General features: G+C 43.8%; 1 protein-coding gene and 1 non-coding gene across 6 annotated transcripts in view; one reads left to right on the top strand and one right to left on the bottom strand.

Moving 5' to 3' along the window:
- The first annotated feature begins 808 nt into the window (after positions 1-808).
- Positions 809-27,181, top strand: part of ALKBH3 (alkB homolog 3, alpha-ketoglutarate dependent dioxygenase) — a 71,554-nt gene continuing 45,181 nt past the window's right edge. For 2 of the 5 annotated variants that reach the window (XM_041773761.1, XM_041773762.1), the window contains exons 1-8: positions 812-1,047; positions 2,826-2,971; positions 3,273-3,376; positions 4,390-4,424; positions 7,893-7,940; positions 10,579-10,682; positions 12,373-12,461; positions 17,764-17,973. In XM_041773761.1, the coding sequence (XP_041629695.1) occupies positions 2,893-2,971; positions 3,273-3,376; positions 4,390-4,424; positions 7,893-7,940; positions 10,579-10,682; positions 12,373-12,461; positions 17,764-17,973 (669 nt within the window). In that variant the 5' untranslated portion in view covers positions 812-1,047; positions 2,826-2,892. Of the gene's footprint in view, positions 1,048-2,825; positions 2,972-3,272; positions 3,377-4,389; positions 4,425-7,892; positions 7,941-10,578; positions 10,683-11,123; positions 11,299-12,372; positions 12,462-17,763; positions 17,974-27,181 lie in introns of those variants that run through there. The other 3 variants (XM_041773757.1, XM_041773758.1, XM_041773760.1) reach the window with 3 other exon arrangements.
- TRNAK-CUU lies at positions 13,982-14,053 on the bottom strand. The gene has a single exon. It is a non-coding gene; the product is annotated as a tRNA-Lys (tRNA).

Below are 27,181 nucleotides of genomic sequence, written 5' to 3'. Positions count from 1 at the left end.
GGTTTTAAGGACCCCCGGTGCCTGCTACGTGGTAGGCCCGGGAACAGGCGGGGCTGCTCCTGCCACGTTCGCAGGTGAGATCCGCGGTTAGAAATGCTACTCGGAGACTCAAACGCGGTGAAGACCCTTCTTTCCCTCCCCGCCCCTCCACTAATCAAATGCATTTTTGCTTTTTATTTTTTAAGCCGTCTTCGTCGAATTTCCGCGGCGCTCCAAGCCCCTGCCCAACCCTACGTGCAGCAGCAGCTCGGCCTCCCCACGGCGCTTCGCCCAGGTCACGCCCAGGTCACGCCTGGCTCTGATGGGAGCGCGCCCCGTGGGCGTCCGGGCCTTCCTGGGGAGCATTCGAGTCCTATCTTTATTTTTTTTTCTTTTTTTAAGATTCTATTTATTTATTTATTCGTGAGAGAGACACACAGAGGCAGAGACGCGGGCAGGCCCCCCGCGCGGAGCCCATGCGGGAGTCGATCCGGGACCCCGGGGTCACGTCCGTAGCCGAGGCCGACGCTCCCCCGCGGAGCCCCCGAGCGTCCCTAACCTTCGGGTCCTGCGCTTAGGGCACCGCGACCGGTGTCCCAGCAGCCCCGCCGCCGCGGCGCGGACCCGGGAGGCGGGGGCCGAGCTGCCTGCGGTCCGCCCTGCGGGGCCCGGCCCAGCAAACGCGGCCTCCCCCCCCCGTGCCGCCCCCCTGCTCCCTCCTGTGCTCCCGGTGCCCCTCTAGGCCCCTTCGGCCCGCGGCCCTCGCGGCGCGGGGAACGCGGAGCCACCAGGACCGCGGAGTCCGTGCGCCGGAAGCGGCGGCGCGTGACGTCAGAGGAAGCGGCGGGTGCTGCGAGGCGGCGGCGGCGGCGGCGGCGCGGGAAGCTCCGGACGAGAGGGCCGCCCACCCCCACCTCCCCCGCCGCGCCCGGTGCTCCCGGAACACGAGGCGCGACCTCCGCGGAGGTCCAGGCTCTTCCCCCGCGGGGACCGCGCGGCCTGCATCGCGGCGCCCGACCTTCCGGAGCGGGGACTGGGGCCGGAGGCGCTCGGCGGGCGGGCCGGCAGGTGTGGCTCGGGGGGAGGGGCGATGGGGGGGGTCTAAGCAGCTCGGGTCATGACCCCGGGGTCCTGGGTTCGAGTTCCGCATCGGGCTCCCCTGCAGGGATCCTGCTTCTCCCTCTGCCTGGGTCTCGGCCTCTCTCTGTGTCTCCCATGAATAAATACATAAAATAAAAGTAAAATAAAATGCCAGGATGCAAGGTGGGCTGAGTGAGCAGCTCGTGGGCTCGGGGATGGGCACGGGGTCGGGCGGCAGGGCTGCTGCTTGCCTCCCCGTAACTCCTTTGGGCGGGTGGCAGGCTCCCTCGTCCCCCCACCTATTAAACGAGAAGGAATAACACACCTATCACCTGCGGAGAGTTTGCTAAAGGTCCACATTCCTGGGCCCAGCTCAGTGCAGCTCAGCAGGGCTGGAAACCATAGGCCGAAGAGGCCACAAGGAGAGGTCGTGATCCTGTGAGGACTTGAAAGCTTGCTTGGATCAGTAAAGAAATGGATCACGGGTTCAGAACACGTTGGCACGAAGCTCCCTGTTTTTGTCTTTTTGTACCCGTGCTCCTGTGTTTGCAGGGGGGAGCTAAAGTTTTATTGGCAAAAAAAAAAAAAAGTCAAATTAGTATTAATGACAATTATGAGGTGTCTTTTATCATTATTATTATTATTATAAGCTGGAAATTAATGAAGTTTTCTTTTTAAGATTTTATTTATTCATAGAGACACACTGAGAGAGAGAGGCAGAGACACAGGCAGAGGGAGAAGCAGGCCCCACGCAGGGAGCCGGACGTGGGACTCGATCCCGGGTCTCCAGGATCACACCCCGGGCTGCAGGCGGTGCCAAACTGCTGCACCACCGGGGCTGCCCAGTTAATGAAGTTTGAATGTTAATCTGCCTCCTGTTGACTCCCTGAGTTGATTTTCCATCAACCCGGTGGTCCTCGTACAGGCCCACTAACGGCATCTGCAGTGCTTGTCGCAAAGACCCACACTTGTATCCAGGGTCAGATCTTCGGAGACAAGGCCATTAAGAAGCATTAACGAGCTTCCAGGGAAGTTTGATGTGCCCCAGTTATAATGGAATATGGAAATGCCCTTGGAAATGGAGTCTCAGCCTATTTCTCAGTATCCATATTGGTGACGGAGTATTAGAAGTTTCTTGCAGACTAGTAAGGCTAATGTGGTTTATGATAGGTCTTACAATTTTTTTTTTCAAGACCCAGAGAGAGGCAGAGACGCAAGCAGAGGGAGAAGCAGGCTCCCTGCAGGGAGCCCGACTTGGGACTCGATCCCAGGACCCCGGGGGTCACGCCCTGAGCCGAAGGCAGATGCTCAACCACTGAGCCACCCCGGGGGTCCCAGATCTTAGAATTTCTTAATATGTACTTTGTTGTGAAAGAAGCAAAAGCACTCTAAGATTGTTGGGGCGCCTGGGTGGCTCAGTTGGTTGAGCGTCCAACTCTTTGATTTTGGCTCACTGTTGTGAGATCTAGCTCCACGTCAGCCTAGTGCTGGGGAAGAAGCCTGTTTAAAAATTTTTATTTCAAAAAAAAAAAAAGAAAGAAAGGAAAAAAGGACTATAAAATTGCAAAAGAAGACATTAAAACCGGCAGTCCTAAGTGATAGTAGGCTCCTTGTTTGAGATTTTGTGATGATTAGTTAATTTTTACAAGTTACATTTTACATAGAATCTCTGATTGCGTTGACACTGAAAGGATTATAATTACTCCCTTAGGTAGTCCATGCTCCCAATCCTAACTAAAAGCACTTTTTTTTTTTTTTTTAAACAGATACCATTGTGTGGTTTTAATCAGGAGTGAAATCTGAAAGCTAACTGCAGAAGCCTTTTTGGTCAGCATGGAGGACAAAAGACGGCGAGCCCGAGTGCAGGGAGCCTGGGCTGGCCCTGCTAAGAGCCAGGCTACTGCGCAGCCAGGCAAGGACTTGTGGGGATCTCGTGTGAATGCACTTGCATTTCTGTTGATGTTAAGGAATTACTTAAAATGTACCTGGTACTTCGATTTTCTTGATAGTGGTCTTTTATTGAGGATTGGTGTTTGGTGGTCCTCATATTTAGTCACTGCTCTCAAACGTCTCAGTGTGTGTAGTGGGGTCTTCAACCGACTATAGTTAATTTCTGGGTGTCATAGGCTATCTTCCGGTAGATTTTATGGGCCCCTGCTCTCTAGAGCAGACTTTCTGAGTCTGGTTTGAATCTGTTCTCACTCTTGATTCAGCTGCCACTGCTACAAGCCATCTCCACCAGAGACCTGGTCAGACCTGGATGAACCAGGAGCATCAGCTTTTGGACAAGCAGTTTGTGTTCGAAGAACCCCAGCAGGTAAGTTTTTGTTTCTGCTAGGACACTAACAGATTTGCTTGTAAAAGCTATATTCACATAGTAGGCATTCCATTAGTGGCTGAATAAATTCACGAATAAAAGGCCTGTAATAATAATGAAATGTGGAGCACCAATTCTTTAGTCTGTCTGAAGATTCTTTATAGTCTGCTCCCAACATGACCACATATAATTCCCATTTTGGGGGAAAGGATGTTATACCACGACTAACACGTACATTGGTTATCTGAATTCTAACAGTTCTAAAACCGTGTCATCTTTGGTGCTAGTGTAGCAGACGTCTCTGGAATTGAGATGAAATTTTCAGCTAGCACAATGCCTGATTTTTTAGCTTTTTTTTTTTCTTGTGGGGAAAACTTGTAAGAAACAGTGAAGATTCACAGTTTTCAGTAACATGGAAAACTAAAAATCAGGCATCTTTCTGTAATAGTGATTGCATAAATAATGATTAAAATTTATATCTTCTGTTTTATTTTTTTAAAAGATTTCATTTTATTTATTTATTTATTTGAGAGAGACAGAAAGAGTGTGCATGCTCATGAGCCAGTGGAGGGGCAGAGGGCGAGAATCGCTCAAGCAGACTCTGTGTGCTAACTGTGGAGCCCGAGGCAGGGCTTGGTCTCAGAACCCTGAGATCATGACCTGAGCTGAAACCAAGGGTCGGACGCTTAACTGGCTGCACCGTGCAGGTGGCCCAGTATATCTTCTATTTTAGAAGATCTCCTGGAATGAAGGTTTTTCCGAATTCTCGGCTGCTCTGAAAATGGATTAATTCTGCTTTTATTATTTTTTCTTCCCCACTAGCAACTGTGAAATAGCTCTAAGAAAAGCAGACAAGGTCTTTGGTGGGATAGTAAGAGCTTGAAATAAAAGAGAGATAGTTTTAAATCTGACTTAATTTTTGCCAGAAATGAGAGGATATGGTAATCTTGCAAATAAGCCTTTCTGAGCATTAAGGATCATTCCAGAAGTAAAATCTGCCTGTTTCCTTACAGGTAGTACGCAGGGCCCCAGAGCCACGAGTGATTGAGTAAGTAATTTCCTGCCTTTCTGCCTTTGTTGCCCACAGTAAAATGGAGAGCCCAGGTCTCTCCCTCACCCAGTTTTTCCATCTGGAAGAGATAACAGCCCAATCACTGTCTTAATTTGAGGCTGAAATAGTTGTATCTTTACTTGTCTTTACACCTGGTCTCTTGAGAAGCCTTCCTCGATTTGCTGATGGTGTGGAAAATGCAACAAGATTATGTGTGTACCTTAAACTCGGACACTGGTGTTGATTTCCTGACCTGTTTCATTAAGATCCGTGTAGATAGTAAACTAAATTACCTCCTAGCTAAAGACAGAGGGGAGTTTTTTTCTGAGTCATTGAAACATGGCGCTTTTTTCTTTTTTCTTTTTTTTTTTTTAAGATTTATTTATTTGAGAGAGTGTGTTCAGCGAGGGGCAGAGGGAAAGAGGAACTTTGGCAGATTCCTCGCTGAGCTTGGAGCCCATTGCAGGGCTCGATCTCAAGACTCAGAAATCATGACCTGGCCTGAAACCAGAGTCAGACGTTTAACTGGCTGCGGGGGCCCTAAAACACGGCTTTTTGAAGAGACTTTAGTCCGGTACTATTTTACTAGCAACACTTATGAAAGCTGCTGGAAATCTAAAGGGCCTTACGTGTTCTTGCAATTGTTCCGGAGCAATTTAAATTCCTCTTATATTGATTTGTATATAAAATATCCTTTTTAATTTATAATTCCTCCTATACTGATCTGTATGTAAAATATTCTTTTGCAAAATTAATGAAAGATGCCTTGTGGGACACCTGGGTGGCTCAGTTGATTAGTGTCTGACTCTTGATTTTGGCTCAGGTCATGATCTCAGTGAGGAGATCGAGCCCTGCATTAGGCTCTTGCTCAACAGGGAGCTGGAGCTTACTTGAGATTCTCTCCCTCTCCTTCTGCCCCTCCACCTGCTGTGTGCTCTCTCTCTCTAAATAAATAAAAATAGTTATTTATTTTTAAAGATTTTACTTATTTATTCATGAGACACAGAGAGAGAGGCAGACACAGGCAGAGGGAGAAGCAGGCTTCCTGTGGGGAACCTGATGCAGAACTTGATCCCAGGACCCTGGGGTTACGCCCTGAGCCAAAGGCAGACGCTCCACCGCTGAGCCACACAGGCGTCCCAGTAAGTAAATCTTAAAAAAAAAATAATAATAATAATAAGATGCTTTGACTTCTCCATTCCTTGTGTTTCCTTCAGATATAGATAGGTTGCCCTAGAAAGCATCCTTTTATTTTAACAAATCAGCGTGTGTATGTTATTGCTCATGAACAGTCTGTTAGGCTGTTTGGCTGTTTGCAGGTTGACTTGTATAGCTTAGAAAAATTCGAAACCAACACGAATGTCATCATACTTTCAAAGAGGGTATGCAGTCATGGCCTGGCCACTAGTTAGCTGTGTGACTAGTCCTTAGGTAAGTTAAGGCCATCTCTCTGGACTCGTTTCCTTGTCTGTAATGTTGAAGGTTTGGACTACATGATCACTTAAGGCAAAGTCTGGTGGCTCTAATAGTCTTTGCCTTATGAACATCAATGTGACGTTGCCTCTGTTGGTGATAAGGAGAATAAACAAAACCATGAAACCTGTTACCAGGTACAGATGGGACACGCAGGCTGAAAAAATGGGCAGTTGTGAATATTCATGTCAGAGCGAAATGACACAGTTGTTTCCTGCTTGACCCCCGGGTTTGTTAATTCTGGTTATCTTAAGTTAGCTCTGTTAGATTTTTATTTTTTTTTATTTTTTTTTAAACTTTTTTTATTTTATTTTATTTATTTATGATAGGCACACAGTGAGAGAGAGAGAGAGAGAGAGAGAGAGAGAGGCAGAGACACAGGCAGAGGGAGAAGCAGGCTCCATGCACCGGGAGCCCGACGTGGGATTCGGTCCCGGGTCTCCAGGATCGCGCCCTGGGCCAAAGGCAGGCGCTAAACCACTGCGCCACCCAGGGATCCCTAGATTTTTATTAAATAAAAATCTCACCCATGTTTGACATGAGCTAATCTCTAAACATGGCCCAAAATAATCACACTGAAACAGTGTATTCACCTTCTGAGAAACTATAGGCAACTCATTCAGGTATGTGGTAAACGTGACAATAACTGCCTACATATTTGCTCAGAGGGGCTCTCACATCTGCCTAAGAGCCCAGCTGCTAACTCGCATGGCAGACAGTGACATAGAAACTGTCCCTTCGTGTTCTGGATCAGAGAAGGATCTGACGCCGTTGGCTTGGTGTAGGAGCCTGTGCAGCCTGGATCAGTTCTCTCACTGTGGACCTGGCCACCTTGCACATCTGGAACAGTTTTGTACTTTTGCACATTTGATTAAATTCCAAGCTTTTACTGCCCATCTGCTACGTGCTGGGCACTGGGAGACAGAGCAGTAACCCATTCCTGGCCCCTCAGCACCTACAGTTTAGTAAGTGAAAAGGACATGGGCTCAGATAAATTGCAGTCATGTATATGGTGAAACAGTAGACTTGGAGTAAGGTCTAGAGGTAGCACAGAAGAGGTGATGGTCAACAATGTTTGGGTGGGTAAAGGTCAGGAATGCATTATGGAAGGTGAGGCTGAACTGAGATACTGAGGAACGAATTAGAATTTTCTGCCAGACCAAAGCTCAGGTGGATTGGATTGGGGTGCTGGGTGGCAGGGAGGCCTTCCAGCTTGTAGAAAAGCAGGATTAGAAATATGTGGTATGGGACGCCTGGGTGTCTGAGTCGGTCAAGTGTCTGCCAGGAGGCTGGTCCTGGATGGAGCCCGGCGTCGGCCCCCAGCTCAGCGGGGAGACTGCTTCTCCCTCTCCCTCTCCCTCTTGCCCTGCACGTGCTTGAGCTCTCTGTCTCTCAAATAAATAAAATCTTTAACAACAAAAAAGAAATACTGGGGTGTATTCAGGAAATTCCAAACAGCAGTAGAGGATCATGAGTGGGTGGGAGCTACATCAGGGGGACCTTGAATGCAGTGCTGAGAAGTTGGTGGGGAGCCTCTGAACGATTTAATCAGAGCAGAACCTCATCAGACATGTGTGTGAAAGCAGCAGCAGCTCAGCCCTGAGGTGTACGTGCTACCTGTTAGATGCACCTAATCCAGAGTCCCCAAAGAGATGCTCCTTTTGGTACCACGTGGCTAGATTTCAGGACCATGTCAGCCTAAATTATGGATGAAATACAGTGGAGTAGAGTCAGAATTTATTTTATCCCAGTCTTTGTCTCCATGGCTCTCAGAGTTCAGTTCCCAGTGACATCAGTGATCTGCCCCCATCTTACCCTGCTCTTCACCTCAGTGGTGGAAGAAGGTGCGGTTATGCCTCCCTCGTAGCGTGTCCTCATTCTGAAATGGTTTTGGTGACCAGACGTTTGGGAACTACTAAGCACAGCTCTTTCACTGGGTGGAGTATATTATTTTGCCTGGTATTAACGAGTCTGTTTTCTTAATTTCTGTAGCAAAGAGGGTGTATATGAAATCAGCGTGTCACCCACAGGCATATCTAGGTAAGTGAATCCTCTCTACAAAGTGACCATAATTATTATCGAGTTATAGTCTCTTAGGATATTCTGCTCCCTTACTTGAAATAGTTAACTTCTACCTCTGAAGGTCTTGGGGAGTGAGAATTTAGTAATATCTCTTTTTATATAGCATTTCTAACTTCAAAACATTTTCATAGCCTCTCTGTCAGGTATAGTAACTATTACTTCTAGTATTTTCCAGATGAAATGAAGGCCAAGGAGAGATTGAGAACTTTTTCCTAGTGCCACATAGTAACTTAAAATTAGAGTTAGGGCAGCCCCGGTGGCTCAGCTGTTTAGTGCCACCTTCGGCCTGGGGCGTGATCCTGGAGACCCAGGATCGAGTCCCGCATCAGGCTTCCTGCATGGAGCCTGCTTCTCTTTCTGCCTGTGTCTCTGCCTCTCTGTGTGTGTGTGTGTGTGTGTGTGTGTGTGTGTCTCTCATGAATAAATAAATAAAATCTTTTAAAAAATAAAATTAAATTATCTAGCCTCCACTGCTGTGCTCTGAGTGCCAAATATTATTATTATATTACATTATATGTATTACTACATTTATTATCATCACATTAATAATATTATTACATATATATTATTTTAAAGAATTAATCCTTAATCTACATGAGTAATCTATATTAAGGTAAGTTTTAGTCAAGTTAAAGCATACACACTTTAGGGTAAAAACATTTTGAGGGGCACCTGGATAGTGCAGTCAGTTAAGCATCCAGCCCTGGGTTTCGGCTCAGGTTGTGATCTTGCCTGTGGTGAGATCGGGCTCCACACTCAGCACCGAGTCTACTTGAGTTTCTCTCTCCATCTCCCTCTGCCCCTCCCACTCGTGCACTCACGCTCTCTTTCTCTCTCTCTCACTCTAAATTAAGTAAATCTTAAAAACAGAAACACCTTGAGTGATGCCTGGGTGGCTCAGGTGGTTGAGTGTCCAATCTTGGTTTAGGCTCAGGTCACGATCTCAGGGTCGTGAGATTGAGCCCCACATGAGGGTCAGTGTTCAGTGAATAGTCTGCTTGAGGTTCTTTCTCCCCTTCGGCTCCTTCCCCTGCTTGTACACACACTCTCTCTGTCTATCTCAAATACATAGATAAAAATCTTAAAACATTTTGAAAGCATTCCCTTAATGCAAGAGTATACTAATTGTCACTATAACATAATGAGGTATTTAAATTGAATATGTCAGAACTTACATATCTAAATGAGGTGTTAGAAAGAACTTCAGAAACTTCTTTCCAAGCAATTTAACTATCAGGCAAGAAAACCAGTTGCATTATTTTGGTCGCATCTCATTGTTAACCAGGTATGGCTGAAGTGAGCTTTGGCTCTTTCAAAAAATCAAACATACCTGCAGAGTGTGAAGTTCAACAGAATGTTCCAAGGGCTTTGAGAACGTTTCCTTTTTTTTTTTTTTTTTTTAAGATTTTATTTATTTATTCATGAGAGACACAGAGAGGGCGGGGAGGCAGAGACACAGGCAGAGGGAGAAACAGGCTCCACGCAGGGAGCCTGATGCGGGACTCAATCCCGGGACTCAATCCTGGGACTTCAGGATCATTCCCTGAGCCGAAGGCAGGCGCTCAACCGCTGAGCCACCCAGGCATCCCTTTGAGAACATTTCTTAAGAAGGATATTCAAAATGATTTTGAGCTGATTTGTCATTATTGAAATGCGTGTATATTTAGTGAGAGAATGAACCCTCATTTAACAATGTTTATTTTGATACGGTCATAAATGATGGCTTTCCCTATCATTAACAGTCTCAGAAGACGAGCAATTGTGAAAATACACAGGGCCAGGCATTTTATTAGTTTCTTTACATTTCATAGTGAAACTATGAGGTGGGATTAATTTTGTGTTACAGGTAAGAAGAACCAAGGTTCAAAGAGGTTAAGTAATTTGCCCAAGGTTTCACAGTAGGTGGTCATGGAGCACTGTCTGAGGCATGTTTCTAAAAGCCCTCATGCATTCTTTTTCCTTTTTTGCCTCTTTTATTTGCCTTAACATGAAAGTTTATTTCACATTTGGAACGTCATGACCTAGTGATACTTAGGTTCTGCTTGCCATGCATATGTGGTAAGATAATTTCATCTACCCATGAAAGGAAGCATCCAGATTAACTTCCTCCACTAACGGTTAGAGACTAGCCTGTCTTCTCTTTGTTCTTTTTTTGTTTTTATTTTTTAAGACTTTATTCATGAGAGACACAGGCAGAGGGAGAAGCAGGCTCCGCCCAGGGAGCCTGATGCAGGACTCAATCCCAGGACCCCGGGGTCACGCCCTGAGCCAAAGGCAGACGCTCAAGTGCTGAGCCCCCCAGGTGGAACACCTCTGTGTTCTTTTTTAAAAATATTTTATTTATTTATTTATTTATTTATTTATTTATTTATTTATTGGCAGGGTGCACACCAGTGGGGGAGGGGGCGGAGGGAGAGGGAAAGCATCTCAAGCAGACCATAGTGAGCATGTGGAGCCCCCAGTATGGGGCTCAATCCCAGGACCCCGAGATCATGACCTGAATGGGAATCAAGAGTCAGATGCTTAACCAACTGAGCCACCTAGTCACCCCTCTTTTCTATGTTCTTTAGTTAATAATGGTTCTTTTTGCATCAAGGTTGTGTTTGTATCCTGGTTTTATTGACTTAAAAGAAGCCGACTGGGTATTGGAACGGCTTTGTGAGGTCGTTCCCTGGAAGCAGAGGACCGGCATCAGAGAGGGTAAGTACATGTCTGAGATCGCACTTGCTGCCTGGTCTCCCTTTCTAGAATGGTTTCTGATGCCGTTGCCTCTTTGACCACGGCCAGTCTTAATTAAACAGATTCAAAACCTAACAGAGACCCTAGAGATGAGTAGGGACTCACCAGTCAAAAGGGGCAGGGAAGAGTCTTCCAGGCAGAAGAAACAGCAGGTGGCAGGCTCAGAGATCTGGGCAACGGGGCAGGAACGTGGAGACGGGGTGTCAAGGAACCAAAGGATGTTTGTTGGGCCAATCAGTGGTTGATATCTCTCTTTTCAGGTTTGTTCATTACCTTTATTACTTTAAATAGTGCCAGCTTTCCTCTTTCTTTATAGAAACTTGCAGAGCGTTCCTTTTTCTGATACTATTTGGCAGACATTCTTTTATAATCTTTGTTACTGGCTTTTTGTTCTCATTTTAGTTTCACTGGAAGAGTCTGGTGTCCTTTCATTTCAGCATCTGTGCTCTCGTAAGCTTGTAAAGATTACCTGACTTGGAACCGGCTCCTCTGTGGGCATCCACAGGCCAACAGTATCTGCTGTACCAGACGTGGCCACTTGAGGACGTCTATGCTCCAGCGTAAAAGTTGCTTTCTGGTACATTGAATTCAGATCTTCTGTAAAGAAAGAGGCAAAGTATAGTGGCTTCATTTCTATGACTCAGGCGATAGAATAGGAGTCCACTTTTTCTCCTGACTTCCAGAGTTTCCACAGTAGGGCTTTTGGTGGACAGCTTGGCTTTGATTGCTGGCTTTGTCATACAAAGTAAATGTTAATTTTTTTTTAAAAGATGTTATTTATTTATTCATGAGAGACACACAGAGGCAGAGACACAGGCAGAGGGAGAAGCAGGCTCCCTGGGGTCACACCCTGGGCCGAAGGCAGATGCTCAACCGCTGAGCCACCCAGGTGTCCAGTAAATGTTAATTTTGAGCAAATTATAGTTAAATAGTTTTCGAATCCTTCCTTTTCTGATCTGTAGAATGGACTAATGATAGTACCTACCTCATAAGGTTGTTGTGATAATAAAGTGAGACACTGCATGATGAGTGCTTAGCAGAATGACTGGTGCACAGTAAGCCCTCAGTGAAGGTTGGCTGCCTTTATCATTATCAGTCTAATGATAGCAGTTGATATCAGTTGTAGGGAAAAATAGATGTATGCATAACTCCCTTCTAGATCACTTGAACATCAGAAGCTTCTGACTACAGCCGGTTGCATGCTGTGGTTGGTCAGAGCCCCTTTGTCTTCATCAAAATCAAAAGATGACACATGGATGAACAGTTTGCCTGTTTCTTGTGTGGATGTTGGTGGCACAGACTCCTGCCTACAAGTGTTCAGACGCAGCTTTGTAGACCTCCCTAGTCTGAACCCTTCTGCAGTGTGCCTCCACTCCTGTTCATGTCATCACTGATGCAAACAAGTCACACATACTCTCACCTCAGAGCCTTTGCCGACATGGTTTCTGCCCATGTACCCTCTCGTCTTCTTCCTTTGACTGCTTCTACTCCTGAAATCCCATGTCCTCTAAGAACATGGGACCCTGGGTCAGAGCCCATCTTTACTCTGCCCGTGTATTTCTCATAGTTTCTTGCACATTTGCATGGCACTCAGTAGATACACCCTAAATGGCATTAAACCATTTCAAAGGCCCTATATTTTCTTTCTTAGATGTAACTTACAAGCAACCGAGACTTACAGCATGGTATGGAGAACTTCCTTACACTTACTCAAGAATCACTATGGAACCAAATCCTCACGTATGTTGGAATATTGTTGTTGGTATGGTTTTATAGACTATGTACTATTAATGTAGATTACTACAAAATAACACATATTTTCTTACCCAGTTGCATTTTGGTTCTTAGTTCCAAAAATCCTCTGGGTTCAAACACTGAGTCTTTGTGCTTATCATTCTTGATGTATTTTTTGGTCTAGAGATGAACTCTGAGAATGAGAAAAATTGGAACTAGAATAAACTGGAACTAGGCTCAAGGATTTCAGGAAAATGAACCATTATTTCAAATCTTCCCCTCTCCGCAACTTTTCTGACCATAGCCTTCTGGTACACATTGCTGTGGAGCCAAATTCTTATGACTGGCCAGTGAGGTCAGAACATCTCTTTCCATTTCTCAGGCTCTTTTGCCATTTGTGAAAAAAAAATCGGGTGTTTTTCTTGTTGGCTTTGTACTCATTCTGTGGCTGCAGCTCTTAGACTCTGGAAATCTTATCGTGCTTTTGGCTTATTTCTACTGCTTCTTTTGTTTTTGAAAATTTCCATGACAGTAGACAAGGAGATTCTAGTATATAAATTAAGCTTGTCCAAAGGATAGAGTTAAGGTCCAAGAAATAGCTCCCTGTTTAGTTCTTGGAATCTTGCCTTTGGCAAATGATTTTGTGCTTTATTGAACGAGACTTTGAAGGAATTGGAGTGTTGCTTAGGACATTGAGATAAGCAGAAACACAACACATTTTAGAGCTTGTAGTAATTTGTAATAATAAACTCCCACTTTACTAAAATGTTTAAGGGTAGAATATTGATGGAGGTGGGAGTGGGGACGTGGCTTTTTCACCTAAGAGATAGCTGTGTGCTTTTGTTTGTAGGGCTGCATTTAGAATTGTGACCAGCGAGGTGCTGAGACCCTTTCTAGCTGAGGTTGGTTTGGAAACATGAAGAGAATTGAATTAGACCCATCCAGCAGATGGCTGGCCATGTTCCTGCCAGAATTAATTTACCTGCTTGTCAACAGTCATAACAGAGAAGTTGAGGATTAAATAGGCTATAGGGAAGTTCTTTCCCATCATTTTAGTTAATCTTGTAGAACAGGATTTCTCAACCTTGGTATTACTGACTTTTGGGGCTGGATAATGCATTGCTGTTGGGGCTGGCCTGTACACTGTAGGATATTTAGCAGTATCCACGACTTGTGCCCGGTAGGTGCCCAAAGCACTCTTTTACCCAGGTGTGACAACCAAAAATGACCCCAGATAATGCCAGACATCTGCTAGGAGCAGAATTGCCCTTGGCTGAGAACCACTGCTTTAGGTAAACATAAGGCACGTGAGATATGGCCACCTACGCTTTGAGGACAATCTGACAACTCTACAAAATAATGTTTTACTGACAGTCTTTCTTACAACGTATGTAATAGGAATTTATTACTGAAAATTTTACAAACTACAGATAAACATGAAGAATATTAAAATTTTGGGTAATTCTTCCATCTGATGTTTGGCTCCAGTCTTTTTTTTTTTTTTTTTTTTTTGCAGGTAGGCTCCATGCCCTACATGGGGCTTGAACTCACGACTCGAGATCAAGAGTCACATGCTCTACCAACTGAGCCAGCAAGGCCCCCCTTTTTTTTTCATTTTAGGGAAATAGAGTTTTTCTGTAAAAATTTCAATTATGTGTACTATACTTCATTTAACTATATCATTAACATGTCTTAATATTATTAAGTATTCTTTTCCATCATATTTAATAGCTATGTAGTATCCCATAATCTACATGTACATACCGTAATTTATTCAAGCAAGCTTTTTTGTTGGATACTAAGGTGTCAAATTAGAATTCTTTTATTTGACTTTGGCTGGCTCATAAGTTTGCATTTATTGCTAAAAGATTTTGTTTATATGCCATCTTGAACAAAATCAAAAGAGATGCCTCTTTCTCAGATTCTTTTAAAGGTATATAGGTGTGTTGGGGGTTCTTATTTAATTTTAACTTAATTTTAAAATTATTACCTCAAGCTTAATAACCTAAAGCACAGGAGAAAATTCAGTCAGAGGTTATGAAACTTCTTTTAGCCTTTTTTGAACTAAATCTTAATGAATCCAATGTATGAAAATGAAGGAGTGCCTTGACCAGCTTGACCTCTCCTTTCTCCTACTGTAATGCCAGAGACACCTCTCTGTGGTACCTAAGACTCTACAAAACACTTTTTGAAACCCACTGAATAGGTCCTTTTACTTCTGTGATTCATATTTTCTCCTACTCTTTTCCTTAAATGTCTTTTAAGGATAGAATGTCTTCACTGAATAGTGAGATGATGCTGAATTTTAATTTAGACATTCAGTTCTGAGGGATCTGTATATAGAGTATTGGTTGGAGAGTCTAAATTAATCCTCGAGTTCATTATCCCCTTTTTTTCCTCCTTACTTCACCACCAAAAATAACCAGTAAAAATATATGCCCACTTAGAAACATAATGCAAACTTGGAGTTATCACAGTACTCAGTCCCTAAGCAAGTCAGGGAGGTGCTAATTAGTTTCTCAGTCACATTACAGAAGAGCTATCTTCCTCTTTTACATTCTTGTTTTTCTTGCTAAGTGTATCATTCTAGCATCTGATCTTTATCTCCATGAAGATAAGCTTAAAACCATAAAATAAATAGGAAATACAGCTTACTTAACATTATTATGGGATTTCACTTTGAAATTTATTCTCTTGAACATAGGTTAGTTTAATAACATTTCTGTTTTACTGATCTAAGTTGGATGCGGTGTTGTCGTTGTTTATTTAAAAAAAAAAAAAAAACCCTGCTTAGAATGTAATGCTCGTATCGTAATAAGAAATCCCAGTTTACATGACTGCTACATCACAGCAAAGCTGAGTGATTCCCACATATGCTTCCTTGGCAGTTTTACCCCAAAGTAGCCATGGGATATACTTATAATATCATGCTTTGTTGAACATCCTTCACTAAAATAAAGTTTTTAAAGTAGAATCTGTGGATACCTGGAGGGGTCTGCAAAGTCCTTTTGAGGAGTGCCAAGTCCAAACTATTTTTATGATAATACTAAGAATATATGACATTTTCACTATGTCGAATTTGCACTGATGATACAAAAGTAATAGTGGATAAAACTGCTGGAGCCTGAGCATAAATCAGGTCATTGTCACCAAACTATACAAGTAATCATGGTATTCTTCACCACCGTGCACTTCCAGTTTAAAAAAAAAAAAAAAAACTGGTTTCATTTAAGAATGTTCCTCAAAGCAGTACACATTATTAGTTTCATTAAAACTCAGTATTTTAGCTCCTGTCTCTTTGATAGTTTGAAGAAGTGGAAACATGCATAAAGCCCTCCTGCTACAAGCCAGGCTATGGTGGTTGTCAAGGCAAAACACTTGTGTGATTGTTTAAGCTGGCTGAACTACCTATTTTTATCACGGACCATTTTTGTTTAGTAGAACAACTAGCAGACAAACTGTAATTATTCAGACTTGAGTTTTTAGTAGACATTTTCTCATGAATGAGTGAAGTGAGTGTCACTGCAAGGTAAACAATGGATAGAATTTGTTACTTATGAAAGTTGAGTTTTCAAGAAATTTAGAATTTTGGAAAAAGCTGTATCTGCCACTTTAATCCTGACCTCTTTCTATTAGTCTTTTCTGATGAGATCAGTGGTGATATTCATGGGTATGATTTTTAAAAATTATATAATGAAATGTATCAACAGGAATGTCAGCCTGCATTACTCAGTGGGTCAGTATTTTCCACATGACCAATGCTTGATGTTACAGAATCATGCAGGATTAAAAGACCAGTAGTGCAAGCCAGACCAGCAGATCTATTTTATTCTATTTTTTTAAGATTTTATTTATTCATCCATGAGAGACACAGAGAGAGAGAGAGAGACAGATAGAGACACAGGCAGAGGGAGAAGCAGGCTGCTCACAGGGAGCCCAAGGCAGGACTTGATCCCAGGACCCCGGGGTCACGCCCTGAGCCAAGGACAGACGCTCAGCTGCTGAGCCCCCAGGTGTCCCAGACCAGTAGATTTAAATGTAACCAAATATGAGAACTTTGTTGATATGACTTCAGATCCCACACTTCAGATCCCACACTGCAACGGACATTTAGGAGATCAGCACTTGTTAAGTTTTGGTGTTAAATAGCACAGAGTATCCACAATTATTTGGAAAGGCTGGAAAAGACTCGTGCCCTTTTCTAACAACATATTCTTGTGAGGCCAGTTTTCTTCGTATAATTCTATAAAAACAACATTGTAACAGACTGAATGCAGGAGCAGACAGGAGAACCACCTCTCTTCAGTTAAGCTGAACATTAAAGAGATTTGGAAAACCGTGCCACTCTTCTTGCTAATTTTTTGTTTTGGAAAATAGAGTTTATTTTTTGTGAAATAATATTTATGTTAACGCATCACAGGTTTGTAGTTTTTAAATGAATTAACCAATAGTTTAATTTTCTAAGTTTTAATTTTTAATGTGATAAACGCCATAGCTGTAACAAAGTTCTGTGAGGTCCTCAATAATTTTTGATAGTGATAAGAGAACGACTGTCAGAAAAGGAAGCTCTGTAAAATTCTTGAGGCTTCTTGGAAGGACAGGAATCTAACAAGGACTGATAGGAGCTCTGCTGCGGTAGCTCCAGTACTACCCAAGGTCAGGGGTCACAGCTTCCTGCAGCCCGCACAGCGGGACGGCGAGTCCCAGATACTGCACAGACACGAGCATCTGGTTAAACTCTAGTTCACAGGCCACGTCATGGTTCTATTCTGTAGAATGTTTTTTCCCTTCAGGTTCTATTTTTAGGAAGTTAGCCACTCTGGAAATATTAAATATTTTTTTAAAGCAAGTCTGTGATTCATGATAAAATAGCAATCAAATGAACAGAGGCCCACCCAGCGGGAAAGTTGTTTCACTCCCCAGACTTCGGGCTGTCCCTGCCAACTACCTGGGCGCCCGGCACCCGTGGGGGCGACCTGGTCACTTAAGGAGGTGGCTGCCCTGAGTGTAACGACAGGTGCTTCTTCACACGGAAGGGCTAAGATGGGTACGTGGGCTTGGCCCTCGTGACCTTGCTGTACTGATTCGGTACCTTAATAAGATCGTGGAGGTCACCTTACTTCAAATAGAAACAGCGGGAGGGAATGGACTCCTCGTGCCTTTGGCTGTTCCCTCCAAGTGTTTAGCCTCTTCCACACCCCTGTTTATAACATGGCCAATTTTACACTTTCCTCTGTTTTACATGTGGCTGCCACCCTGTGTCTTCTGTGAACTGTCTCTGATCCCTTTTCCCGGCCTGCCATGGCAGTGGCCTGCTGTGCTGCGCACACTAAAGGACCAAATCGAAGAGAACACCGGCCACACCTTCAATTCCTTGCTCTGCAATCTTTACCGAGATGAGAAGGACAGCGTTGACTGGCATAGCGACAATGAACCTTCGCTGGGGAGATGTCCCGTCATTGCTTCACTGAGTTTTGGTGCCACACGCACTTTTGAGATGAGAAGGAAGCCCCCACCAGTGAGTATTCTCTGTTTCTGGTTTTTTTCTTTTTAATCTTTTTCATACCTTCTGATATTCTGTGAAAAAAGTAGAGCTCTTAAAAGCTCATGTTTTCAGATGTAGGAAATAGGAGTATGTGTTTTTTGTTGAAACGTTTTCAGCTGGTTGCCTCTCTGCTGGTTAACTCTGGACTCCCAAAGCAGCCATTCATTCATTCGTTCACTCACTTACCTGACAGATTGCTTACCGTGCGCCAGCGCCGGGGGCCGTTCCCATTGGGTGGAAAGGACAGCCGTAATCCCGGTCCTCGGGAGACCCGGGATAGACAGTGCTAATTATTGAAACATTGGAACCACGATGAGTGCTGTGAAGGAGGGCTTGTAAAGGGAAGGCTTGAGCTAGTAGATGTGAGGTGGGAAGGATGCCCCTGAAGAAGACTTTAGTGTAAGTAAGGCTTCCCCACGGCGGTGTTGCTGCCTCCCTGTGAGTGAACATTGTGAGCATCCTCACTCCCTTCTCAGCCATCTTCTGAGGCAGAGGTGAACCTGCAGTGCTTTCAGAAACAGGGTATATATTCAAGCCAGATCACCGGTGGTGGTCTGTCCAGGCTAGAGAAGCTGTCACTAAACTACATAATAACTTTAGTTTTCCATCCCAGCTTTTGCCTGTATTTCATGACATTTGAAGGACACGAAGACTGTTGATTTTCTCAAATCAAGGAAGTATAAGACCGTAGGACTAAGGGTAGTAGGAACTCAAAAGAGCAAACCTCTACTAGATTATCTTATTATCGTTGTGTCTTTCTCTAACCAAGGTTCGCAGCCATTTAGCTTATAACATTAAAGCAGACCCAGTCCGTGTGGAAAGGCTTATAAGGCTATGTTTAGAATATGACCTAATCCAGACCAAATAGTTAGTCAGTGCTCATGTCTGTTCTTCATCAGATATGCTTCTAAGAATATAGTTAATGGACTGGGCTCTTTCCCTGACATGGATTTCGGCTTCCAAGCATGGTATTTTGAAGCATATTGTGTTGTTCTGCATTTATGCCATGAAGCAGCTTTTGTTGGTATAATTCCCATTGATTAGGTTTTCTTTGCATTGTTTCTTTGGTCTGTGTTAGCAGGGGATTGTCAGTTGCCAGTGACTTATTGAGTGAACTTGTTCCTGAGCACTTCGAAGAGACTTCACGGTTTCGCTGGTGATTATTAGCCTTCTCACGTACCGGGAGTACCACTCGAGGAGCAGACAACCCAGCCTTTGCCATACTCTCTTCGGGTATGGTTATATTTTTTTACGCAGCCTTCTACTCAGTTAAAACCCAGTTAAAGAATTTATATGAATGGTTCAGCCTGCCCTTGGTAAGACTCCTGTTACGTGAATAGCAGAGGAACACCACGTGTCTCATTTTTAAGTTCAGATCCTCTTTTCAAGCCGGGAGTAAGAAACACCAACCTTTTGTCAGGCATGGTCATGGGAGCTGGGGCTGTAGCAATGACTGAGTAAGATGAAGTCATGTTTTCCCTCCTGGAGCTTATGAGCTAGCACATGCTAGTGTTGTGCCTTCCTACGAGAGTTTTCCTTCCAGCTCTAGCACATAAGCTGTGGGAGATCCACTATAATGTTTGGTACAATCCCAGCCTCTTGTTCTTTTCGGTTACTTTCTTTGTTGCCAGGTATTTAAGTGTCCAATTACTGTTTCTTTACACACATACATTCACCACCACCCCCTTTTACAAACATTTTTGGCCTATTTATAGATTTGAAGCCTAAGGATTCCCAAAGCGTGCTGTCTGGTTAATTAGTTTTACTGTAGAAGCAGTTTCCAGCCATTAAGCATCAGCAGTGTTCTGGTGCCCAGAATATCCCTATTCCATTTCTCCCCCAGACAGCGGAAGGTCTTCGTTTTCTCGTATAAAAACATTATTCGTGGCAACCAAGAGCTATTTCTTGGTAATATACCTGATATACCTAAGGTAATATACCTGATATACATAAGGTAATATACCTTATGTTCTAGGTTAATGAGTAGATGGATAATACAGCTACCACGCAGCCTTGAAGGGAACCATTTGGAATAAAATCTCAGTTTAAGAGGGAGACTGCCCATACTGAAGCTGTATCTTCTCAGGGCTGCTTACAGTTTATTTTGATGAGCATAGTGAAAATATAGGCCATGAAATACTAAAAATGTGGTAATATCCCTCTAATTATTTGCCAGTAGCAAAGGAATCTATACCTATGATGGCCGATTTAATAAAAATACAGACCTCATAAGAAAATTCATCTGGGATCTTGAAACTGAGTCGGCTGAGGCAACAGATTTGGGAAAAAACATAAAGGTGTCAGTGTCCTACCCCAGGCTATTGACTCTAATACGTCATGGCTTCCTGTAATCTGAATTCCAATTGAGTTTATTGTAATTGTATATCCCTTCAACTCTGACGTTTGTTCAAGATGGGAAAATTGAAGGAGAATGTATTGGAAATTATCATCATGCGTTAGTGAATATGTTTAAAAGTGGCTTTTTACCCCCAGAACCTGTAAGTTCCGTTCTTGGGTAAATAAGACCCAAGTTTAAACTTCAGAAAGGACTCACTCAGGTTTCTTTAACTGACGCCAAACCTTAGGGCTTCATAAATCAAGCTAGACTGGAAGCACAGAAGCCTTTCTTTGAGCTGACAGCCTTAGAAATGCATGTTCAAGTACATCATCTTTATCTCATCATAATGATCCCTTTTCTGAAAGATTGAAAGGAAGTGGTTATTGTGAATCTTCTTGCTAAACTCCGGTGAGGGCTCTGAGAGCATGACTCATGATTCATACAACTCAGGGTAAAAGCATAAATTAAAAAGTATAAATTACGTTAGTGTTCTGTGCGGAATTTGTAGGAGTCTGATTTTCTGTCAGGAAACTTAGGAACCCAACTTAGTAGGCCACTATAGGCTGTAATTTTCACGTCTGTCAACGAGACATTCAGAGTATGTTAGAGGTTTTGGGAGGGAATCTCTTTCAAAATCCAGTTCGTTTTAAACAATCGGAAGAGAAGCTAAATACCTGTTTGACTTGAGTCAAAGTTTCTCATCTGAAAGTGACACAGAAGAATCATGAGAGTTTGTGTACTTTATTCAAGTATGCAGTTTTGAGACAGGAAAAGCATCCGTTTGGGGCCATTTTGCTGTCGTCGATGTTACATGCCATCCCCTCCACCCCTGTGGCAGCTGTCTGTCGTGCTGTCTCGCACCTTTGGCAGGTCTCCGTAGCTGCTGATCGTCTGAAGGCTGCCCCAGTTCTACTCTCTACATGACCTTCCTTACAGTCGCCCTGTGCTGAGAGGGCTCGGAGCTCTTTGTTTCCTAAGTATTGATCCATGTACTTGGCCCAGCCAGCCTCATGTAGGCATCATCCCTAGGATAAATGTTTTATTCCTCCAAGATGCTGATCCTTCTTCACTGTCCTTTAGTCCAAGCCAGTCAACTCCTGCTCATTCACTTTGATTTTAGAGTAAATTACCATTTCCTTTATTTTTTTTAAAAGATTTTATTTAGTTATTCATGAGAGACGCACAGAGAGAGAGAGGCAGAGACAGAAGCACGAGAGAGGCAGACAGAAGCTCCCTGCAGGGAGCCCCATGCGGGACTCGATCACGGGACCCTAGGATCATGCCCTGAACCAAAGGCATGTGCCAAACCACTGAGCCACCCAGGTGTCCCACCATTTCCTTTAATGATAACAAGGTACTTGATGGGGAAGTAAACTTGCCTGATCTTGCCGTTCCATTCACCCCATCTCTTCTTTTGTTAATTCAGTTAAAGACAGTGTGAATAGCACCATATCCACCTTCTGGCCAATGTCAGGATATACTATCTCAAGACAAAAGTAAAGCTTACCAAATATACTTTAGTGGACACTCTTAGAAACCAGGAACCTTTTTTTATTCTATCAAGCTGGGCTCATTAAAGTTTGTCTATACTCGTTGTCCCAGACCCAGTTGTACTTTCCAAAATGCATCGTGTCTCTGCTGTAAAGATTAGTCTGGTTCTTTTCCCAGCTAGCTTTAATTCTATCCTGAAAAACAAGCTGGAAAAGGAACTACAAAAGCCATTTGGCAGGCTGCTATTTCTCTGTCGGTTACCATGGAAACAGTGATGGCTGAGTTGGGGGGATATTAGATAATAGCAGGAAGTTTGTGATGTGCTGGAGGTTTAGATGCCAGAAGCCTTATTCTTCTAGCACATCACCCATGGATAAGCTCTGCCTTCATCAGCTGAATCCTGAAAATGTGAAGGGCTTCTGTCCACCTAGGGTGATTGAGTTGAGGCAAGTTCAACATTTCTCAAGTCACTTCTTTCTCTAGCACCTTCTGATGAATGCAGACCCTGTCTATAGCACCAGAAGAGATGGTTGTAAAACCACTTCCAATGGTGTAGGCCGTGTGAGCTTCCCGTGGATTAGAGTTCCTAGTACCTATCCTGCTCGTTGGTTTTTTTGCCCACTAAGGGGAGAGTAGAGTGTGAGCAGTTCACTTTGATCATCAATACTCCTATTTTTTCCAGGACTTCAGAAGAAGTGAGGATATTAGAATACTGTAACACTGACTAGATTTAAGAGCTAGATAAACTACATGGTGCAGTATTTCATGGAGCCGGCACCCCTCTGCTGCCGGGCCTGTCATCCGTATTTCTTAATCAGCCCCTCTACAGTTCAGAGCGCCTCTTCTGAGAAGTTATGAGAAATACTGGAAAGAAATCGTTGGTAGCTATGGTCTTTTTAATACAACCCCAAATGAAATCTACAAGATCACTTTTTTATTTTCTGTTTCTGTCAAAAGCACCTATCCATCTCATTTATACTTTCTTCTTTTTTGTAAATGGGGTGATATTTGATGGCTATGTTATGGGAGCAAAGTTGTTGGAATAATCAGTGAATTTTTAAGCTGTTAAAAATGGTAGATGCCACAGTGACTTCTCAGATGTGGAAATCAGAAAAGGAAATGAATAGCCGTGAAAACCAAAATCCCAAGATTGCCTTGGCTGTGAAATGGGATTCGTTAAGGGAGTAGAAGGGAGACTTGGGGAAGTAGGTGAAGTGACCTGTGCATCAGGAATGTGGACTGAGTTTTTGAGCTCATAGCTCTAGAGCCGTTTAATGGTTTGGTTTGAGTGAGTGAGTGAGTGAGTGGGTGGGTGAACAAATGAAAATGTACGTTTGAGCTGATAAAGCTGAGTAGTTCTGGTAGGACTTGAATTATCTTCAGACTCGAAGTCCTATAGGAATTGGAATCATCATTTGCTGCTTTGGGGCCTTGTCTCAGCTGGAATCCGTGCCCTGACTGCCACTGGGAAGGATTAATTTTTGCCAAGGATCACCCAGCTTTATAGTGCTGCTGACAGTCCTTTTAGTGTTGGAAGAACAACCTTTTCCAAAGTGATTCATCAGATTTGCATGTGCCATGGTTAGGAAGGAGGTCTGCTTCCAAACTTGGCTTTTTAAAATCGTGTCCCAATGGTAGAGTTTTTTTTCTCCCCTTGCCATACTCTTAAAAAGTATTCCTAAGCCTTCTGGTGACGTTCTCCTCTTTCCTAAGTGCTGTTTTCATGGTAGATGACTGCTTGCCTAGGGCGGAAGAGGGCTTAGTGAGTCTGGGGAAGGAGAAGGAAGCTCCACGCCAGAGCAGAGTGAGCAGGCGAGGAGTGGAGCAGGTGAAGAGATGGGGAGAGTGGGCGGGGGCCAGGCCGTGGAGAGGCTCCTGAGCCTCAGGAAGAGCAGATTTGAGATACATGAGGAAGCACTGAAATGTGTGAAGCAGGAGAATGACGTGATCTGATGGATAATCTTACCGTCTTACAGAGTCAGTTGCTGCTGTGTGGAACCCGGACTAGAAAGGAGCAAGAGTGGAAGCCAGGAGACCAATTAAGAGCTTGTTAGTCCTCATGCCTACCTGGCACCAAGGCAGAGAAGGCAGAGATGAGCAGGTACAGGGACATGAGCTCAGAGGAGCAGGGATTTCTAGAAGAGGCATGGGAATAATGGTCTGAAAGTGTTCGTGTGCTGCAGCTCCCGGCTGTCTGGAGGTGAAAGATACAGTCACTTTCCACATGAGAGGCTTCAGGGATTCGGGATCCTGGAGATAGCAAAGTTTCCGTTAGGACACACAGGACAGGGGAACCTTCAGAGCACTTGAAGTTGGGGGCTTAGGAGTGTTTGCTCATCGCTGACTGGGAATTCTGGGACACACAGTGGAGGGGTACAGGAGGGAGAGAGTAGGGGAATTGTGTGTGATCAGCTCATGGGCAAGAACGGTTGGGGAATGAATTATGTGGTTTTAATGGATGACTGGAGAACCCTGCACTTTGGCTGGGGCCTGGGGTCAGCGGGATGTCAGACGTGGTGGAATTTGTTCTCGTTTGCCTGCCCTTAGACGAAGGAGAGCATTTGTTTCTGGCGCTACAGTGTTGGCTGGGAGCTCTTTCCAGATAGCAGTTCCTTTAAGTTACATTTCTTGGAAATATCCTACCAAGAATGGAATCATCATTACATCGAGTCTTCTGGTTGCAAATGCACATTCAGTGTTGCTAGATGACTGTAATGAGGGTAAAGCCATGTTTATTTTTGCTGAAGCTCACTAACTCCTTGCTCCCCTGCTGCCCCCAATACCATGCTGACAACAAGTCTGAACAACAGACGCTGCCAGCAGTATTTCCCTCCGTTTGCCTTTCTATGTGTTTCCATCCAGAAGGACAGGCAGTTCTGCTAATCTGGTCCCCCGTGCTAAGGTTTTAACAGAGCCTCTGTTGTGAGGAACAACTGCCCAGACCTCCTAAGCAAGACCTGGGTGAGGTCCTGCCTTACTGAACTATTGAGATCACTGAGCATTGCTGGGATATGATGCTTGATCGCCCGTACCAGTCCCTCACGCCTATTTAGTATTCTCATTCACCTCATCAGAACCTTCCACACCAAATCAGTGCCAAAAATCAGGAGTTGGATAAAAACCCAAGGATTTGTATGTGGCAAGTAAGCTTAAACTTGTTTGAACAGATAACCTCAGTGATTTCAAATCTATTATTTTTCCAGCCAGCCTTTTACTTTAGCAGATCTCGTTTCAGAAACAGCTACTTCTTTTTTTAAAGTAATGTATTTCAGATCAATATTGAGGATGCCATCATTTAAAGTGTGGTTCGAGTCAGCAGAATAACTAGAAATGACATTGTCAGGTCCTAGCTTTATTCTCTTTCCATAATTTCCATGACTAATAATATATTTTGTTTATGTCAGATTTAAAAAGTATGTTACCACTATGAAGATTAAGTCTGGCTGTGTTCCCGTATCAGTGCTCTATAATGTAGGAACAACTTTGCAGTGAAATATAGCTGCAAGCTTAGATGATCCTTGAAGCAGTCTAGAAGCCAGCTGGGCTCTCAAGGGCAAGAGAAAACGCCATTATTTAATTGGAAAAACAAGCTGAAAAGAAATCTTTGAAAAAGTGGGGAGGGAAGCGTGCCCAGGTGGCTCAGTCGGTTAAGTGTCCAACTCTTGATTTCGGCTCAGGTGATGCTCTCAGGGTTGTGGGATCGAGCCCCATGTCCAGCAGCCTGGAGTTGGGCTCTGCGCTCAGTGGGGAGTCTGCTGAAGACTGCCTCCCTGTGCTTCTCCCCCACAAGCCCCCCCACACGTGCACGTGTACTCTTTGTCTCTCTTTCAAATAATAAATCTTTTTTTAAAAAAGGCAGAGAGGGAGACAGCATTGGCATAGTCCTAAGTTGGGAGGCAAGACAAGTAAAGGGACAGCTGGCCCTCAGCAGGTTGCATAATTGTAGCACAAGCTGACGTTCGGTTTCAATAATCATTTCGGTCTGCAGAAAGCCTTGATTGTGCTTGTCAGGCAGCTCCATCATGTATCGGTGCTTGGACCAGAGAGCTCAGGAAATCCCTTTCTACCTCTTACCATCTTGAGGAAACCCTTTCCTTGATTCTGCAGACATTCTTACTAATATCTGGGGTGGCTTTTTGTTTCTTTGCTTTTGAGGCACAAATTCTGGAATAAGTTTTCTACGTCTGCAGTTTGCCTTTCCTTACGACGGAACTCACTTTTGAGCACCTGCTCTGTAGATCCATCTCCATCATTTTACTAACACAGAGGTACCGGGATCCCTGGGTGGCGCAGCGGTTTAGCGCCTGCCTTTGGCCCAGGGCGTGATCCTGGAGACCCGGGATCGAATCCCACATCGGGCTCCCGGTGCATGGAGCCTGCTTCTCCCTCTGCCTGTGTCTCTGCCTCTCTCTCTCTCTCTCTCTCTCTCTCTCTCTCTGTGTGTGTGTGTGTGTGTGACTATCAAATAAATAAATAAATAAACAAATAAATAAATAAATAAATAAAAGTTAAAAAAAAAAATAACACAGAGGTACCATTGTCCTAAAGAGCCTTTTCTCCATCATCATTCTGTCTTCCTTGTATATTGGTCTCCGTATCCATCACCTCTCTGCTTGAAACTCAACCATCTCTTAGCTGCCTTTTCCTTTTCCTATTGGCTGGAATACTGTTGTTTTAGCTACTCTCACTCTTTTCTCATTGCTATTTCCCTACCTCCTTTAAGGGTTTTTCCTTTCCATTCAACCCCTCTGATACAGACATTCAAAATTATCTTTGATTCTGTTTCCGTTAGTTTTTAGGAGATTATCAACCGGCTATAGATTGTAAATGCTATATGGGCAAGGTCAATTTCCCTCTTACCACGTCCCCATTATTTAGCACTGTGTGTGGGTATATATGTATTTTGGTTGAATAAATTAATAAACATGATTTCATTTGTTCTTATGGCTTCAACGGTTCCTTCTTAAGGTGGAGTGACTTCCTGAGTCTCTTATCTCCAGTCTTGACTTTTATCTCAAGTTCAGGTGGAACTTTTACGTGTTCAGAGGACATTTCTAGTTATTTATTTATTGGGGGGGGGGGCATTTCCACTTTAAATAGCATATGTGGCTTCTGAACTGAAATTATAAAATCAGATGTATTATTGTTCTCTCAGAAAATTCCACAGTTCTACCTGTTGGTAAGTCCATTTATGTTCATGATATCACTGTTCTCTTGGTCAGGTTCACATAGAAATTATCTTCATTTTTAAAAAATATTTATTTATTTATTTATTTATATCAGTGGCGGGGGGGAAGGAGACAGAGAGGCAGGGAGAGAGAATCCCAAGCAGACTTCCCGCTGAGCACAGAA

This window comes from Vulpes lagopus, chromosome 11, assembly GCF_018345385.1.
Source record: "Vulpes lagopus strain Blue_001 chromosome 11, ASM1834538v1, whole genome shotgun sequence".
Classification (NCBI taxonomy): Eukaryota; Metazoa; Chordata; class Mammalia; order Carnivora; family Canidae; genus Vulpes; species Vulpes lagopus.
Note: the sequence above shows the minus strand (reverse complement) of the source record. Positions and strands in the feature narration are given on the sequence as shown.